The 17,926-nt window shown below is 40.0% G+C and overlaps 1 protein-coding gene and 1 long non-coding RNA gene across 6 annotated transcripts in view; one reads left to right on the forward strand and one right to left on the reverse strand.

Annotated features, from left to right (window-relative positions):
• Positions 1–8,099, reverse strand: part of LOC134614992 (uncharacterized) — a 420,807-nt gene extending 412,708 nt beyond the window's left edge. Inside the window, exon 1 of the long non-coding RNA XR_010091281.1 lies at positions 8,023–8,099. This is a non-coding gene — a long non-coding RNA (uncharacterized LOC134614992). The remainder of the gene's footprint in view (positions 1–8,022) is intronic.
• Positions 1–17,926, forward strand: part of GPATCH8 (G-patch domain containing 8) — a 61,307-nt gene that overhangs the window by 27,775 nt on the left and 15,606 nt on the right. For 2 of the 5 annotated variants that reach the window (XM_063459311.1, XM_063459312.1), the window contains one exon: positions 1,958–5,138. Coding sequence is in view for 1 of the 5 variants with exons in the window: in XM_063459310.1 (XP_063315380.1) it covers positions 5,066–5,138 (73 nt within the window). In the remaining 4 variants the exon portion in view is untranslated. Of the gene's footprint in view, positions 1–1,957; positions 5,139–15,422; positions 16,673–17,926 lie in introns of those variants that run through there. The other 3 variants (XM_063459313.1, XM_063459310.1, XM_063459314.1) reach the window with 3 other exon arrangements.

Below are 17,926 nucleotides of genomic sequence, written 5' to 3' on the forward strand. Positions count from 1 at the left end.
ATTTCAGAAGGCGGATGCCATCTGTAGGGGAGTGGAGATCGGTGCTGGAGGCAACTTTGGGGTTAAACCGTTCGATAACCGTTTAAACCCATATAGTAAGAGTGTGCCGTGGGCCTCCTGGCACCATTACTTAATTTAATTGAAGTTATGTGCCTGGAATGTTCCATTAAAGTTTTTTAATATTCCGTTACATACTCTGCCTGCCAAGGTCGGGCAAAGTATGTATATTGACTAATCAAAGCCTGGAGCATCCATCCAAACAGCACTGTGAGAGAGAATTCGGAGTGTGCATACACCATTTCTCTGTGCAGCGGTGGTAAGTAAGCTTTTTACAAACTGCTGTCCTGTTATATCATTTACTGCAATGAAGGTACGAGTAACATCAGAAAAGTTAATTTGCTTATCGTTTGTTCCAAGCAGCAATGCTCTCTACTGAACCCTCAGCAAACCCTATTCCTTTCCTTTGGAAAGCATTGGAAGGCTAGTGCAAATGAGCTGCAAAACGCCACACAGCACCATCTGATTGAAATAGCCAAGTTTCACTGAGCTATTTGAATGAAAACGCTTTTAGTGGCTGTCAGTGTGACAACTACTATAGGTATTTAAATCCTGCACTGTTAACATTGGTGTTCGAGCATTTAATTTGCAGGGTTAAAACTACAGGGACGTGGCACCCAGATCACTTCATCTCAATTAAGTTGTCTGGGTACCTATAGATTCCTTTAAGTTTGGGAAGTTACATACCTATATTAACTTAGCAGTGCAGATGAACACGCACGTCCCCAGTGCAGTCATTTAGAACTTGGCAAGTAGGTCCAAAGTCGTGGATTGGTGAATTGAGCCCTTGTACGCCATCCTACTTCTGATCTGTTGGAAATCACACTGCTAATTTACAGACCTTCGACACATACATTACACACATTTGGGCTTTATTTACAGCCAGACCCTAACTGAAGCAGCAGCCAGCATAAAATGGCATAACATCGTGGTTTATTCTAAAATATCCAAGCTTTGTTTTGGATGTGTTTTGGGGGAAAAAATTAAAATCGTCATTGTTGCTAACGTTTTACAGTGCATTGTTTATAGAATAAACCTGTAGCGTAAAACTAGTTTCCCACACTTCCTTTCACCCAGTGTGGCCCCCAAGTAACTTTTATCCAATGTGGCCTCCAGATTCTATTCTATTCCTACAGGGCAGATTCGAGCCTTAGCAAATTACTCCAACTGTGTACATCATCACTTGCTGTCATTACTCTCAAAGGACGCATGCGCATATCACACATTGCTATAAACATTGAACTCTAACCATTATCTTTCAGTGCCGCAAAGCCTTTACTTTAATTATCCGTACTCCTTTTCTTTTTCATACTTTTCCCATAACCCCTCTGCTTGGCTCTCACTGAACCACCACATATTCTTACGTTCACTGAAATCTATACTTCATATCTCAGAGGTGACGAGTGGATTGATAATCTCATCACTATATTCTATGCTTCCTTATATTAAACAAACTGTGTGTGTGTATGCAGAGGATGAAAGGTCTTTTTGACATGTTAGAGAGGGATGGTTGATGGCTGGATGGCATATTTTCCCAGCAAGCATTGCTCTTGACTGGCTATGTAAGTGAAGCAGAAGTCTGCCCAGTGCATTCATCACTCCCTCCTCCCCACCTCATAGATTCCCCTCTATCTTTATCTTTTAACTTCTTCCATACCTCTCTCCCTGTAAAACATTTTCCTGTCACCCCCAGTTCCTTGTCAACACCTCTTGTGTGTATATATTTTCATTTTATTTATTTTTTTCCTGTCTGAGCCTTCCCATTTCACCACCCCGCTTTCACCTCTCTGTAAAGCCTTAACTTGCAAGCAGTGGCTTGGTGACTATGCAACAAAAATACATTTCGAAAGACAAAACCTGTGTTTCTTACTGTGTTACATTTAATTGTTCCTTTTGACAGCCCTGTTTTTAAAGCCAGGTTCGTATTTCCACTCCACTTGTATTATCTTTTGGAAACTAGCAATGCTTCCCCCATTTTGTCTGTCTGTTTATTTTTATTGTTTTTGTTTTTAATTTAACCTCTCTGGTAGATCACGCGTAGTGACCTTTCCCCTCCGCCCTCACCGCAGCAGAGTGCCTCCCCTCTTCTGATTAGTTGGCCTGTTCCTCCTCCTCAATTTCAAGTTCACCTTGTCAAGGTCATTTTCTAAGATCAACACTTGCTTTTCATAATCCATTAGGGTTCAAGTGCTTCTGTACTAGTCGTTTATTGCTTACAGTAGTGTAAACACTATTACATTTTCTCCGACTGATCAGTTGGTTATAAAAACTAAGCAGTATGTAAAAAAAAATGTTGGGGTCGTTTTCAAATGTCCGCACAGTAAATTAGAATAATAATTTAATGTTTAAATAACAGACCACCGAATATTAATGCTTTAAATAGTGTATTAGAATGCACACAAAAAAGATTTAAAAAAAAAAAAAAAGACAAAAGTCAACTTAAAAGCACTGTTTAGGGGTATGTGTGTAATGGCAATCGTACCCTTCCAAAAACCGTTTCTCATCATGGTATATGAGGGTTATCGTTTCATGTAAACCCTGACCAGTAATACTTCCTAATGTAATGCTATAGTTACGAGAATGCAATCTTTAAGCGCAGTGCCTTTTTGATGCAGTTATACGCCATTGTGTACTGGAATACAGTGACGGGGGATGGAGGGGAGCTCTATGCTCCATAACTTATGCAATCAAGGGAACAACTCTTTAGTGTAACAAGCGTTACTAAGTTATTCTCTGCAAGAAAGAATTGGTAAAGAACAGCAGTTGTCCTTGTCTGACTTGACATTTGTTTGGGTTAGCCGTGGATCCTCCCCACGTAACATTGTGTAAGAAGTTGTTTAACTGGCTAAAGTAATGATAAAGCAGTGAAACGGTTTTCCCAAGTGAGCTTCCTTTAACGCTTTAAATGTCCTGCTGGTTTGTAAGTGACCCCCTTCAGGTTTTCCATAGCCCCACGAGTATATAATTTTAGATATTTCTTGGCCTATTGACACTTTAACCGGGTGTTTCTGGCAGCCATTACTATAATTTGTTTGTAACCTCTACATCTCCCTTTCTCTCGTTCAGAGAGAGATATTGTATGAAATCAGTTCTTTTAGGGGACAAAGATTTATTTTATCTTCCCTTCAATTTTCATGTGGTTGCCTAGGGTAAATAGGAAATGTTAAGGATTTGTCTTAGCAGGTTTAAACAGCCAAGCTAAAACTCTGTCTGTCATTAGTGGGAACTGATTTTACACCTCCCCTTTGCTGTTAGTCTGCAATGCGCTTCTGTGCATAGGAATGCAGAACAAGACTCCCTTCTATGTCCTGCTCCATTCCACCCTGCAGTATGAGTCACCCGTACACCCCCCCTCCCTGTTTCTCTCCCTCCCTCCATCTCACACTATTGTTCTCTTCCCATTCTTGGTGACTTCTAGTGCCTCCCCTACATAAAAAAAAACGTTTCTCTTGTTATCTGCAATCATTGCGCAGGGGCCTTGAACTATAAATGGTGAACTAGGCGACGTGTTTGCTGCAAGTGAGGAAACCGGGTCTCTGCGGTGAATTGCAACAAACACTTTATGGTTCTGTCTATACAATCTTCTATTTATCCTCATTGTTTAGACAAAAGCCTTGTTCTAGAAATGAATCCCAAATATAGTATCAAGTTGCTTTATCCTTTTATTATTGCTCTGTTCCAATACTGCCCCATATGGGAGAGGAGAACAGAGTAAGCTTGCCTTGTTTTACAAACCAAGTTAACTAGATTCTCCAAATCCTACTCCTTTATTCCCTTTTAAAGGTTAGTCCAAGGTCGTCTTGACTTCTGTTATGGAGGTGTAGCAGTTAAACTGAAATCCATTGTAGAAGAGATGAGACACTCTGCTGGGGCCTATACCCTCTTGCCTCTTTCTATTTTTGCTTTGTCTCATGCACTTAAATATCTTTGGCTGTTAACCCTGTCCTAGTCCGTCTCACCCTTTGCATTAGAGGCTATGCAATCATTCATCACCTCCAATTCATAACCCTGAACGCACAGGCGTACCTCTCAGATTTTTTTTTTATCCCACTTCATGATTACTCTTACCAATTAACACTAACATTGATGGTTTCTTCCTAAAAATAACATTTTGCTGCATGCTTTAGTTGCGTATGAGAGAACAACAACAACAAAAAATGCCGAAATTAAGAAAGCTAGTTAGAAGCCAATCAGTACTTTTCAGGGTCTTGCTTCTGTTTTGGCTTCTGGTTCCCCACAATTGTGTCATTTGCAGTTTCTTTGGGAGCTGTAGTGTGCCATCCCACACAGAACTAAAGAAAATGGCATTTGTTGATGCAAAATGTTGTAAACATGACCTTCCCAAAAAACTCCTTTAATTTGCATTCGGGTACCAAAAATATGTGTTCTTATTTGCAATGACTGGAAAGGCAACTTGTTTGTTCCTTCTGCAAAAATGAGTTACATGTAATTTATTTATAGGTTGTTTTTGGTCATTGTATTCTCATATAATCACAAATCCTCAGCATGAGTTATACCGAAGTTGTATTTCAAAATTGCTGCTCTTCACCCCAGGGATTCACAGACACCAGCATTCTTTGGTTCTCACTGGGATGGCACCTTGTTTGTGGTCTAGGTGACGGATACGTAGTTGTTTGCTCTCAGTCCTACTTTCTGTGTTTTCCAGTTTAATGTTGAACTCCTAACCACGTATGTCTCCACCACACTCCACGTTTTTATTATTTTGTTGCTGCAACATACTTGCACTCAATCAGAATACAATTTGAGATCTAATTCCATCTCCATTGTTTTTAATATGTATTTGAGGGAGCACAGTTTGTCACCATACACTAGCTTCTTATTATTTAGCCAGTCCTTGTAATTATTATTATTATTTTGCATGATTGTCCTCTCTCACAAATTCAGACACTGGTGAGGAACAAATGGCAGGAGGGAGGGGGCAAATTTTATTACCGGAATATTTTCGTGTTTTTTTTTCCCCCCTTCCTTTCCTCCCCTTTCCTATCAGGATAACATCGGACACCGCCTACTACAGAAGCATGGATGGAAACTCGGACAGGGCCTGGGAAAATCTCTACAGGGTAAGTGAGAGATGATAAATCTGTTATGTTTATCTTTTAAGGGTGTCTATCATTGACTTGATGTGCTCTCCCACCCAACCCTATTTGTTTTCCTTATTCCTCCTCTCACCTTTTGCTCTCTCCTTTCCTTATATCATATATAAAACAGATTTTTAAAGCCTTTGAATATGTTTTTCTTTTATTGGCTTGTACATCAGTAATGTGTATTTGGCTAGCCCTGTGTGCTCATTGTCTCAGTTGTTGGCAGCTGTAAATCTTCAGTAAGATGGTAGCATCCACATGTTTTTTTAATTTTTTTTTTTTTCGTGTCTGGTAGTGTCATCTTAGATAAAGTTTTGATTTCAAAAAAACAAGTTGTGCAAATAGAGGTACAGAAAAGAGGATGGTGTAAGCTATCAACACAGCCGTTGGAGTGAGGAGGGGAATAAAATGTTACAATACAGAGATGCAGTATGCAAAAAACAACATAAAGAAGGGACTTAATAAAATAGCAAGCATTTGACGATTCTCCCTCAGAGCTCAACAATAAGGTTAGCAAGCCCCACTGTATTAGAAATGGGAGATTCTCCAGCTACCGGAAAGGAGCACCCACATCTCATAAAGTGGTCCCCTGGGCAAAATCAAAGGCTACATCATAATGTTAGCAGGTGTCCAGATCCTTTACAATCAGATCTAGAGGTGACAAACCTCAGTGGTGCCTGCATTCCAGTGACATATCCTCGCATGCTAATCTATCCGTAATGTCGGTGCACAAACTCCATCCTGTTGGTGAGGAGGCACCGAAACGTAGAAAATTCCAAAAATGACATAAAATAATAAAAACAAATGTGCCCAAGAGTCTCATGTCAACTATATGTGCAACATTTACTTTAGAGATAAATCTCCATGTAAACAAATATACTAGTAAGAGGACGGCGTACTGTGAGAAATCAAATTAGCATTAAAGTCATCTAAACAATTTATCAATATATGAACGATATATGCAACACTTCCTGTAGAGTTAAATTACTTTAGAAGCATATCTACTAGTCAACATTCAGCATATTCGAAAAGCAAACATGAAAGACTTGTTAGTGACATCAAAATAGCAGTATCCACTTAAACACAGGCATTGAGTGAATCGTGAAAGTATTCAGTTGAGGAGCTTACTTTTCAGTTTAGCCTATCCCCTGTCTGATAGTACACTGATTCATGCATTAGGCTGATCTTTGCAATCTCCAAGGCATCTGTCCTACTGCTATTGGTTTGGCTGCATTGTGGGTCCCCAAAGTGTAACTATTGTCCTATGGTAGATATTGCATAACTAAATGTGGCTAGTTATCCTGCAAGCATAGTAGTGCTGATTTCCCAAATGCCAAAAAGCCTTGTTTGAAGTATAGTAGCTGTTTGTTTATCCTGCCCAATAGTAGTCTCCTTCCCTGGTCACGTATGAGGAGAATATGTCTCCTTCGATTTGGAAGGAAGATGACTGTGGTGTGCTTCAGCTGATAAGCTGTACCAAATGTCACTGGGTTTGCCTTTGTGCACCCTAGATGTTGAAGCTGGCATGTAGGGGCAGCAGGGAAAATGTCTAGTTTCTTGAAAAATCCCTTTAGTATCTAGATCAAAGCGATACATTGGGCATGATATTTCAGTATCAACCTTCTACAATATATTGGTAGGTAGTGGTATTGTAGACCAAAATACAGGCTCATGCATGATAAAGAGAAGCCTTGAACTTGGGGGGGAGATGATTCTCACTGGTCAGGGGCTAAATCTGTTCCACTATGCTCAGGGACAAACTTGTTACTGGGGAGTAGCCTCCTCCCCAACCAGAAAGGCCATATTAGGTCATGCAATATGTGTGCTCAATTTGGCATCTCAAAAATAGCACTCTAGAAAACTTTTAGACCTTAATATTGCACAGATAAAGAGGATAGATTTCAGCAGATGATAGGTACTTTATACCAAGGGTGCCTTAAAAATTACTTCTCTTTTCACCACCACCCCACTCCCTATAGCAAGGGTAAACCGGGAGATATACTGAAAAGGTGTTGTTACATATCCAGTATTCATTACAAATGTACACAAGACTATATTGTACAATAATGAAGGATTGTGTGTGTGACTGAGGCAAGTTCAAAAAGCTATATTGCCTGGGCACAACTGATGAGGTGTTTGCAAATATTCATAGGCATTGTTGGTTTGCATTGCATGCCGGACTCTGTCAGGAGCCTCTGACCCTAGCCATTCAGGACTGAAGAGGGCTGACATGCTCCCTTTACAGGCGGGTCCACACACTATATCTAGCCCTCCTGGCCTGCCCACATGAGTCCATACATCCTATTGTTGAGCGATTTGAACTAGAATGTGACATTCCTGATTGATGGAGCCTCTCTTCTTGGTTTAGAGGAGCTTGCAATACTTTGCACCATCCAGTTTACTGCAGGTTGAGTGAACTATGAATAGGGATCGACCAATATTAATTTTTTAGAGCCGATAACGATAATCTGTGAACTTTCAGGCCGATACCCGATAACGATATTCTGTACATTTACCATTTAAAAAAAAAAAAAAAAAAAAATTCTACACAAATCTACTGTTAATTGAACACGTTTATTATTTATTTATTTTTTATTAAAGTAAATGCACAAAATATACATGCCAATCAGAATTTTTTGTTTTCAAGAATGTGTGTAGGTGTAGTGGATGCAGTGTGTGTTTTTTATTTATTTATTTTAAATTTTGTTTTAGTCCCCCCTCCCTGTTTGTTACCTGGCATAGGAAGAGGGGAGAGGGGAGGGGGGGGGACAACCAGCAGCTTCCTTCAGCTCAAGGCATGATCTTTACACAAAAACTACTTCACTAAGCTAAATTGTTTTGGTGACTTTAGTGTCCTTTTAACCCCTTAAGGACCAAACTTCTGGAATAAAAGGGAATCATGTCATGTCACACATGTCATGTGTCCTTAAGGGGTTAAGCGCACTTTCATTTGTACCTTAACCCATCTCCACCGCACCAAATGAACTATACTATATTTCTCTCACACATACTGTTCCTGCAGGCATATGGGTGTACATACAGACACTGCACACTTGCAGCTGTTGGGGGTGAGGACAGGATAATGGAGGATCGTTCCCGATCTCTGATATAGCATAGGCTGTCTGTCTATGCTCTGGTTGCAAAGACTTCTTTGGAGCTTCCTTTGCTCTCATGCAGCATCCATTTAGAGTGTGTGTATTCTTCCCAATGATGAGTATTGATGCTGCATGGGAATGAAAGTGAAATCCATGAAGCTGTCTTGTCTAAAAAAGCCCTACTGAAATCCCATTCTTCTAAAGCATATTGGCTGGAAAAGGGGAAGAGATTCTGTGTTATGGGTCCATTTTCTGTCTCCCTATGGCAACCTGACCTCTTCGATTTATCTAGCCTTGAGCCAGTCCTCTACATCAGTGTTCCGCAACTCAGTCCTCATCGACCACCAACAGTCTGGGTTTTGTCAGTGTCTCCATTGGAATAAAACAGGGGAATACATAAATCATGGATTGTTGGTGGTCTCTTGGACTCGGTTGGGGAACACTGCGTCTACATGGAGTGAGACATCACCTAAAACAGCTAGGGTGCCTTTAAGAGACCTTTAGAAATTGCAGTTTGGCATCAGCAATGGAAAATTATTGGAAGAAATATCTAATTTAACCAGATTTTCACAATGTTTTTGCTTAAAAATAAAAAAGATTCTAAGAAACTGCTAAAATGAGAGACCGAAAACTTGAAAGGAGACCTAAAAGCTGCTGCTCAGGATCAGGTGGGAGTCCAAGTTTTGTTCAATAACGGATTATATTGCATGCTTCAAACATCAGAGCGTCTTACAAAAAATGTACTTGAAGTATATCTACCATTCTTATAAAAAAAAGTCGACTAGCAGAAGAGATCACTTTACACGAAAGAAAAGAACATAATAAACAGTGGCAGCAGGGCTCATTTAATAAGTCCAGCTTTGAATTAATTGGTATTTTGATGACTTTCTGCAGTTTTCTAGGAAACATAGTATTTGTTTGAAGCTTTTTGTAAAGCTTTGCCGCAGGGAAATATCTTGATTGAATAATACAGTAAATCGCCTTGTACACATTACAAATGCATTGAAACACAAATTCTGACAAACGTGGAAATTATAATGGAAGCTACCGATTTCTAACAAGATCAAGACATGCGTAGTGAGCAAAATAGATGGTGTTGGATGACCAGTAAGGAGGGACTACGGTGGTGGGGCTGACAATATAGCCGTTAGTAGTATATGCAGTATGTAAAGGGCATCTGACAAAATAGGAAACCGTAGATAGGAGCTAGAGGTGAGATTTAAGGTACGGGTACATATTGAACGATTATGATTGGTGTGTTTAAAGACTGGGCGATGGACATGTCTGTTCATACACCTTTTGAAAGATAGGCCGACTAAATGGAATGGGATTTGTTACTACTTTACACTGCGCAAAATAACTACGAGAGCACTGGTAATGGCTGTGTGTAATTAGTTATAAGCAAATTTAGGTACAAAACTAAAGCCACGTTGTTTGTTGCTACTGTTGCCAGTGCAGTTTTTAAAATGTATTTGATATCAGCCATTTTCGATGTCCATTCTTGACATCTTGTTCACCTCCTTGCAGGGAAAAGGCTATTGTTCAGTTCTGTAAAGGGATTGAATTGTGTATGTATGAAGTCTAGTCAGTAGACCGAGAACCAATACTTTAAATTAAATGCCAAACAGCACAATCTAGGCCATAATTTAACCTGTTGGAGAATTCTTCCAAGTGGTCTATTTTGACCTAGATTTTGCTATGAATTTTTCACTTCTCAACAATTCCGTGTTTGGTGAAAAAAGGCTCACATATATCACAGAATGACTGAATGGCAATTGAAATATCCACTTAAAAACAATGCTTTAGTTGATTCCAAAAAATTTAAAATCTCAGCAAGTCAGCATATCCTTTTGAGACATCCTTAGTTTTAACAGACCTGAAGTGCTTTTGTCCTATAACTGACCCTTTTTATGTTTTTATTTTCCACAGTAGTAACATAGGACTGGAACATTGCTAAAACAGTACAAAAGGCAGGAGAAATACTCTGGGATCTACTGACTTCAGTGACTTCAGTAGTGGAACATTTACAGGTGCCCCTATTGAAAAGCAAAATCATGGCTTACCAGAAGTATTTTGATTTTCATACTGTAAATGCATGTTTTTTGGTTTTTTTCTGGCCTTGAATGTTTGGGCAGCTCACAATTACTTTTTTAAAAACATTTTTTTATTTATTTTTTATTAATGGCATATAACTGTTGTAAATGGTGAAACAACGTAGCATGTGGATTGTAGCAAGAACATGTACATATACATGGCTAAGAGTTTGAGCACAAATTTTGTTCATTTTTTGAAAATAAAGAATATACTGCATAGATTAGCAGGCTAAATAGATTTGAAAAATGAGAAAGAAACTAAAATTAGAAACACAGGTTTAAAATGTGGGACAAGAGAGAACATCGTTGTCAATACTTTGACCCCATTTGCACAGGTCAGTAAAGATGGACAATACTGCAGGCCAACTAAGTGGTAATACCCAGTGGTAACCGTGCAGCATCATTCATAACGATAAGAAGCCTTAAATAGTGGGACATTGGAGCTCCATGCAGTTAATTGAACTAGGTTTAGTACTGCGATTAGTGTGCTTCACGTGCCCTAGAAAGTTGTGGAATAATAATGGGTTTATAGGGTGGCATGGGGCTACGTATTAGAGGTTGGCCGATATATATATATATATATATATATATATATATATATATATATATATATATATTTTAGAGCTGATACTGATAATCTGTGAACTTTCAGGCCGATAGCCGATAACTTTCTGATACAGATATTCTGTACATTTACCATTTTGACAAAGTAAACGATTTCTACCCAAATCTACTGTTAACTGAACATGTTTATTTTTTTGCAAATCCTTTTTTTTTATGTCAATGCACAAAATATACATGCCAGTCAGAATTTTTTGTTTTCAAGAATGTGTGTGTGTGTAGTGGATGCAGTGTGTGTGTATAGTGGATGCGGTGTGTGTTTGTGTAGTGTGTGTGTGTAGTGGATGCGGTGTGTGTTTGTATAGTCGATGCGGTGTAGTGTGTGTGTGTATGTAAAATGGGGGGAGGGGGGGCGCATTTTTATTTTATAAAAAAAGTTTTCAGTCCCCCCTCCCTGCTTTGTACTTGGCCATGGAGGGGGGATATGGCATTCCCAGGGGAGCCCGTGGCAGTACTGGTGGTGCCTGCAGCTCCCCTGTCTACATATGCCTCTGGGTACTTCATAAGGTGGTAGGAAGTTGGTACCTCAATGAGGGTTACAGAGGCGGAGGACCCCTGTGGGCGATTTGTCAGCTCTGAGGACAGCTTGGTTGCAGGGGTTGGGGGTTATTAGGAGTTGATAGGTTTCAGGTGTACAACCTGTCGGTGATAAAGTGCTCATGAGGGGTGGAAAAATAGTGTGACCGTGGGTGTAAGGAGGAACACTTGTCGAGCAGGGCTCGACAAATCCCAGGCGCCAGGGAGCCTGGGATTTGTCAACTTTTTATCTAAATAAGCAAATAATGGAGCTGGCCATCTACCCGCGGGAGCATGGAGGCGGCCGGCTAAGTGAGCGTTGCAGCTGGCCGTCCTGAGCAGTGATCTTCCAGCGGCTCCTCTCTGCTCCCTCGCACTGTTCAATGATGCCGGGAGCCGGAATATGACGTCATTCCGGCCCTGGCATCACAGGGAGCAAGAGTGGAGCTGCATGGTAGATTATTGCTCTCTCTCACACAGGAAGAGAGAGCAGCCCCACTAGACCCCAGGGAACGTCCACTCAGCACTCCCAAAAGGTAGGGAGGCTGGGTGGATTAAAAAAAAATTTAAATTTGTATTTGAGAAAGGGTATGTGTGTATGTCAGTGTGTGTGCGCCTATGCCCCTGTCAGTGTGTGTGCGTGTACGCCTATGCCCCTGTCAGTGTGTGTGCGTGTACGCCTATGCCCCTGTCAGTGTGTGTGCGTGTACGCCTATGCCCCTGTCAGTGTGTGTGTGTGCGCCTCCATGCCCCTGTCAGTGTGTGCGCCTCCATGCCCCTGTCAGTGTGTGCGCCTCCATGCCCCTGTCAGTGTGTGCGCCTCCATGCCCCTGTCAGTGTGTGCGCCTCCATGCCCCTGTCAGTGTGTGCGCCTCCATGCCCCTGTCAGTGTGTGCGCCTCCATGCCCCTGTCAGTGTGTGCGCCTCCATGCCCCTGTCAGTGTGTGCGCCTCCATGCCCCTGTCAGTGTGTGCGCCTCCATGCCCCTGTCAGTGTGTGCGCCTCCATGCCCCTGTCAGTGTGTGCGTGTGTGTTCCTATGCCTCTGTCAGTGTGTGCGTGTGTGTTCCTATGCCTCTGTCAGTGTGTGCGTGTGTGTTCCTATGCCTCTGTCAGTGTGTGCGTGTGTGTTCCTATGCCTCTGTCAGTGTGTGCGTGTATGTCTGTTTAGGTACCTGCGATCATGATTGGCGTTTTTACTCACCCTTTTTTTCCCACGATGTCCAGGTTTTGCCGTGGCTTGTCCCGCCTCCATTGCTGAGTTTATCAATCTTTTTGATCTCCGCTAAGACATGCATTCCCATAGGAAAGCATTGGGAGGATATAGCGCATGTTCTGTATGGATAACATTCGGCGCGTCCATGCAGAGCACTGACACAGTACTCTCTAGTGGCCGTCTGAGTGACAGCCACTAGAGGTCTTAGTAGGCAGCAATGTAAACACTGCCTTTTCTCTGAAACTGCAGCGTTTACATTAAAAAGGCTACAGGGACAGGCTTATAGGCACCAGAACCACTACATTAAGCTGTAGTGGTTCTGGTGACTATAGTGCCCCTTTAAAAAAAAAAAAACATGGCTCCGAACTTTTTTTAGCTTAACAGTCAAGGTTTTGTCAGAATCTCCCCCCCTGACAACATGAAATCCTTCATGGGATATTTATTTTTCCTACTATAAAGATTTTAAAGTTTTACTTTTAAATAATTTATTTAAAGTACACAATGTGTGAGGTGAACACACTTTTCGTTCATCAGCAGAAATGGCCATGGAACTTACATTTGTAGAGATGGGCTTTATGTTTACAACATGTTTCTTTTTATTGACATAATACAACTTCCACCTCAACACCCGTGGAAAAAATAAAATATTAACTTAGCTTTTGGGTACTTGCTTCCCTTAAGTTACCTCCCAATGCGGTAACTATGTACAAAATCTTATAAAATAAAAAACGATCAGGGATCCAGCTTGTACCACTAAAATGGAAACATAAAATGCAACATAGTGTAATACAGTTACAACTTTAAACACTCGCTTCACATTTCAAGGTTACACTCACAAGATGACGAATTAAATCAGGCCCTCAAGGTGCCTCCCCTTAGATAGGGGCGATTTTCTTTGCTGATTACCACGCCAAATCTGGTTATAAGGAAGTCCACACACTCCCAATGGTCGGGTTTAGAAAAGATTTATTGGCTTTTAAAATTATTATATATATACACTAAATAAAAGATAAATAATAGATAACGGTCCTACGCGTTTCGTTCCCCATAGGGAACTTCCTCAGGGACCAAAAATAACAATAAAATATAAAATCACATACACTGCCAGCAAAGTGACAAATGCACAAATAAGCCTAATAACCCCCTACCTCTCCTTCCCTTAAATATGGTGGAGCTCGAAGTCCATTGGTGGTGTAGTGGGTGTTGTTCTTTCTTTTTATTGACATAAACCTCATAATTGCTTATTCGGATAAAGGGAAGTCTAAGCACTATAACCAATACAGCCCATTGTAGTGGTTACTATTATTATTTTATTTATATAGCGCCATCAGATTCCTTAGCGCTATGCCAGGAGCCCCCTGCTCTGTCACACAGTTAAAATGGAAACTGTTTAAGAACAGTTTTACCACGTGCCTGTCCCAGGTCTGACCTATCTACACATGTATAACTAAAGCAGACTATTCCCTTCCACAATAGATATATCAGTTTTATCTCTTTTGGGACGTAATTCATTGGTTGAGAGCATCAGCTAACACTCTCAGTCTGTTAACTCTTTCCAAACACAAACAAAATTGAGGTCGCTAATGGGTCAGTTAAATTGCCTGGTTTAACGATTGTGAAGTGAGGCTGGACTGGTGACTCAGGGAAGTGTCAAACTGTTCAGAAGCTGACTCTTAACCATGGATGAAGCCGGAGGACACCTGGCACTATAACCAATAAGACAGCCTTTAGTGTCCATGATGCTTACAGGGTTATTTACTAAAGGGAATATCAAAGTTAAGAACAGAGTAGTCAACCTGAACACAAAAGCCTATTTAGAGAATTTTGACAGTTGAGCTATTTTGACATCAAAGGGACTCTCTTGGCACCAAAACAACTTTAGCCTTAATGAATCAGTTTTGGTGTATGATCATGCCTATGCTGTCTCACTGCTTAACTCTCTGCCATTTAGGAGTTAAATCACTTTGTTTATACAGCTCTAGGCACACCATGTGACTTGCAGTCTTCCTAAACACTTCTAAAAATAGAGATCTCCTGTTTAAACATCCTCTGTTGCACATTGTTTAATTTAGAATGTATCTCCTGCTCTGTTAATAACCTTGTAGACCTTGCAGGAACCTCCTGTGCGTGTTTAAAGTTCAATTTACAGAGCATGACATAAAAACTTCTAAAGCAGGTTAACATCCGATTAAAATCCGAATCCAGTTTTTCCCATGCAAGCTGTGTCACAGCCAGGGGAGTTGCGGCTAGGATTGTATAAAGAGAAATAAATTAACTTCTAAATGGCAGAAAATTGAGCAGTGAGACTACAGGGGCATGATCTATTCACAAAAACTGCTTAATTAAGCTAAAATGGTTTTGATGGCTATAGTGTCCCTTCAGGATACTCCAGGTACTATTTTGCAGGCACTACCTCACAGGTGTATAAGGACCAGTTTATTAAAAAGATAATTTAACCTTTCTATTACTGAGTAATATTGTAGCAGTAAAGACCATAATGTAACAAAAAATACCTAAATCAACATGTGATTTAAATAAATGAATTCTAAAAGGGAACAAATGAAAGTAAATATAAGCTAAAGGTCAGGTTTATCGAATTGGTTTGTCACGTTACGATCATTTGTATTCTAGGCAAAGCCAATTTAATTAATAAGCACATACAATACATTTTAGAAGTTGGGTCTTTTATATGTCTTTTTTTTTGCATGGTTTCTAATGTTAAGCATCTGAAAGACAGGATATACCCATTCCTGCATTGTGTGTGTATTATTCATTAGTTGAAAGTAACTCATCTCTTCAAAAAGGATATTAAGAGCAGTTTTGCGTTTCCACCCTGGAGTAGAGTTACTTATCTTAGTCCATGTTATGCTTCCAGCTGTACAACAGTTACTTGTACACCATTCAAAACTGCTTTGGTGACGGTGTAATCTCACATGATACACTTGAGCACATACAATTCAAGACTTCCATTAAGGCATAACTAAATATTGTATTACACAAACTGAGAACCACAAGGCTTCTTCATATTCTCTTTTGCAGACCAAGGCACCTGAAGTATACTTCAAGCTAATGATACTGATGCTAAATATGAGTCACTCCATCCGAAGTATGATACACAGAGTTTCAAACATTCTGTTTCATTATACATACAGTAATATAGATGAAACCTGTTTTGCGGTTATGGCCCTGTCTGTTGTGAAGGATTGGAAAAATCTTATATTTGTAAGAAACTTCCTTACATTTGCTTACTTTTATTCACTGAAGTGATGAAAGGTACATTTTATTTTCATAGTTAATCTCTAATTTGTAAGGCACTTGCTATGTGACGTTTGAAAGCTGGGATACACTGGACACTTTAATTGGCTGATGTCTCTCGAGGTAGAGTATATTATGAATGTAAAAAATGTATTTAGTTCATAAATGGATGTAAGATGGTAGTCTTCATATAGTTTAGACATGAATCACTGAAAGAGAAATTTAGCAGGGTAGAAAGAAGTTCACTAGTAATTTGAGTCCATTCCTCCATGGTGCCTGAAAAGTCTTTTTAATATTTTTTATCATAATAGATGTACATACGCCAGACAAAATTTTTCCTTTTTTTTTTTTTTTCACCTCACCCCCTTTTTTTTTCCAACTCTCGTACTTGTCTGAAACATGAAGTTGTGGAGTTGGAGGCCTCTTCCGTAGCACAGGCTTGGCTATAATGTCTAGGGAATTCTCACTAACTTTTAGAAAAGCCATCTGGTTTCTATCCTTTGCTCCACATCTCTACCCATTTCAACCTTCCCGTCTTTCCTACCCTCCTTGATCAGCATGAACGCTGACCAAAGTCCACCCCTTTCCCTGAAGAAGCCTGTTATTCCTACTCGCCACCTCCCATCCTACACCTCGTGATCGCTACCTAACCAACCGTGTTTCTTTTTTACAGCATAATACCCCGGGACTTGTTGTGGTGATGGTAAACTTAGCTGTGGTAATTTTAAATTTTCTGTTCAGACTGACTACCTCTTGTCATCAGTGCACCAATGTTAGGCTTCCTTCTCTTTCTGTTCTGTCGTAGCGTCATATACTGCTTGGACCGTCCTTCCTCTATCTCTCTCCATGCACACGTTGTCTGATCCTCGTCCATTAAATGGAACATGTCAATGGGGCATTTTTGTTTGTGTTTTCATACAGTGCAGCCCACCCTTCCCCACCTATCCTCCCTTCCCCCTTCCTTCAGTCTTTCAACATTTAGTCAAAGCACTTTGAAATATAAGAATGATAAATCAGCTGAAAATTCTAACACCATTCAAATGTGATTTATTTATTTTACTTTATATTTTGTTTGCGCTAAGCGATTGACTACACTGGTTTTCTGTATATGGGTTATAAGATGCAGGAGTGGCTTGCAGTTAGGGGAAAAGGACAGAGAGTGTTTGTTTTTTTTTTTTTTACATATCAGGATTAATTTACAAACATTAGACCATAAAATGGTGAAACCATAATAAAGGTTCTCATATCAAGCTAACAAGCTAATCTGTCTTCCTTTTCCAAAGACAGAGAATACAAGGATTGGTATATGCTAATATGTGAAAAATGTTTGTGTTGCAAACAAAGCATTATCGTAAAGCCTGCCACCGCTCGTTCAAATCAGTATTGCAAAATCATTTTTTTAAACAAAACTACTCATTCAGTCCTTTTCCTCATAACATAGCCATTGCTTATTCAATTATGCCATTGGGCTTTACAGAGTAATTTTTATTCATTACACTACATTTTAAAGTCTTAGATTAAGTATGTTCTTGGGTTTTTGCAAATGCAAGGGCAACAAAACTGTAACAAATGCCCTTTAACAGGCTTCTGAACGGCCATGGTAAGTTATTTTAGATTTTTGTTGTCGTTGGCTGGTTTTTGTGACCATTTTAAATAATTTTAAATCTTGAAGTAGACTTTGTGATTAAGCCCCAGCACTATTTTGTTCTACCGATCTCAAATCCTTTGTAATCCGATTCTTAATAAATTCTTGATATATATTGTTTTTCTTCTCCATGAGCTAGACTAGAGCATTCAATCTATTTATCGGGTATAGTCTGGTTTCCCAGCAGTTCTTCCTCGGAACATGTGACGTCTATTGTCTAAGCAATCTGATGGCAACAGGGCAACCCTCACAGAGGAATCACCACTGACCGCAAAAAGATATTCAACATACCTAGGAATTGTTGTAGTAAACACGAGCAGTGATTCC

This window comes from Pelobates fuscus, chromosome 6, assembly GCF_036172605.1.
Source record: "Pelobates fuscus isolate aPelFus1 chromosome 6, aPelFus1.pri, whole genome shotgun sequence".
Lineage (NCBI taxonomy): Eukaryota > Metazoa > Chordata > Amphibia > Anura > Pelobatidae > Pelobates > Pelobates fuscus.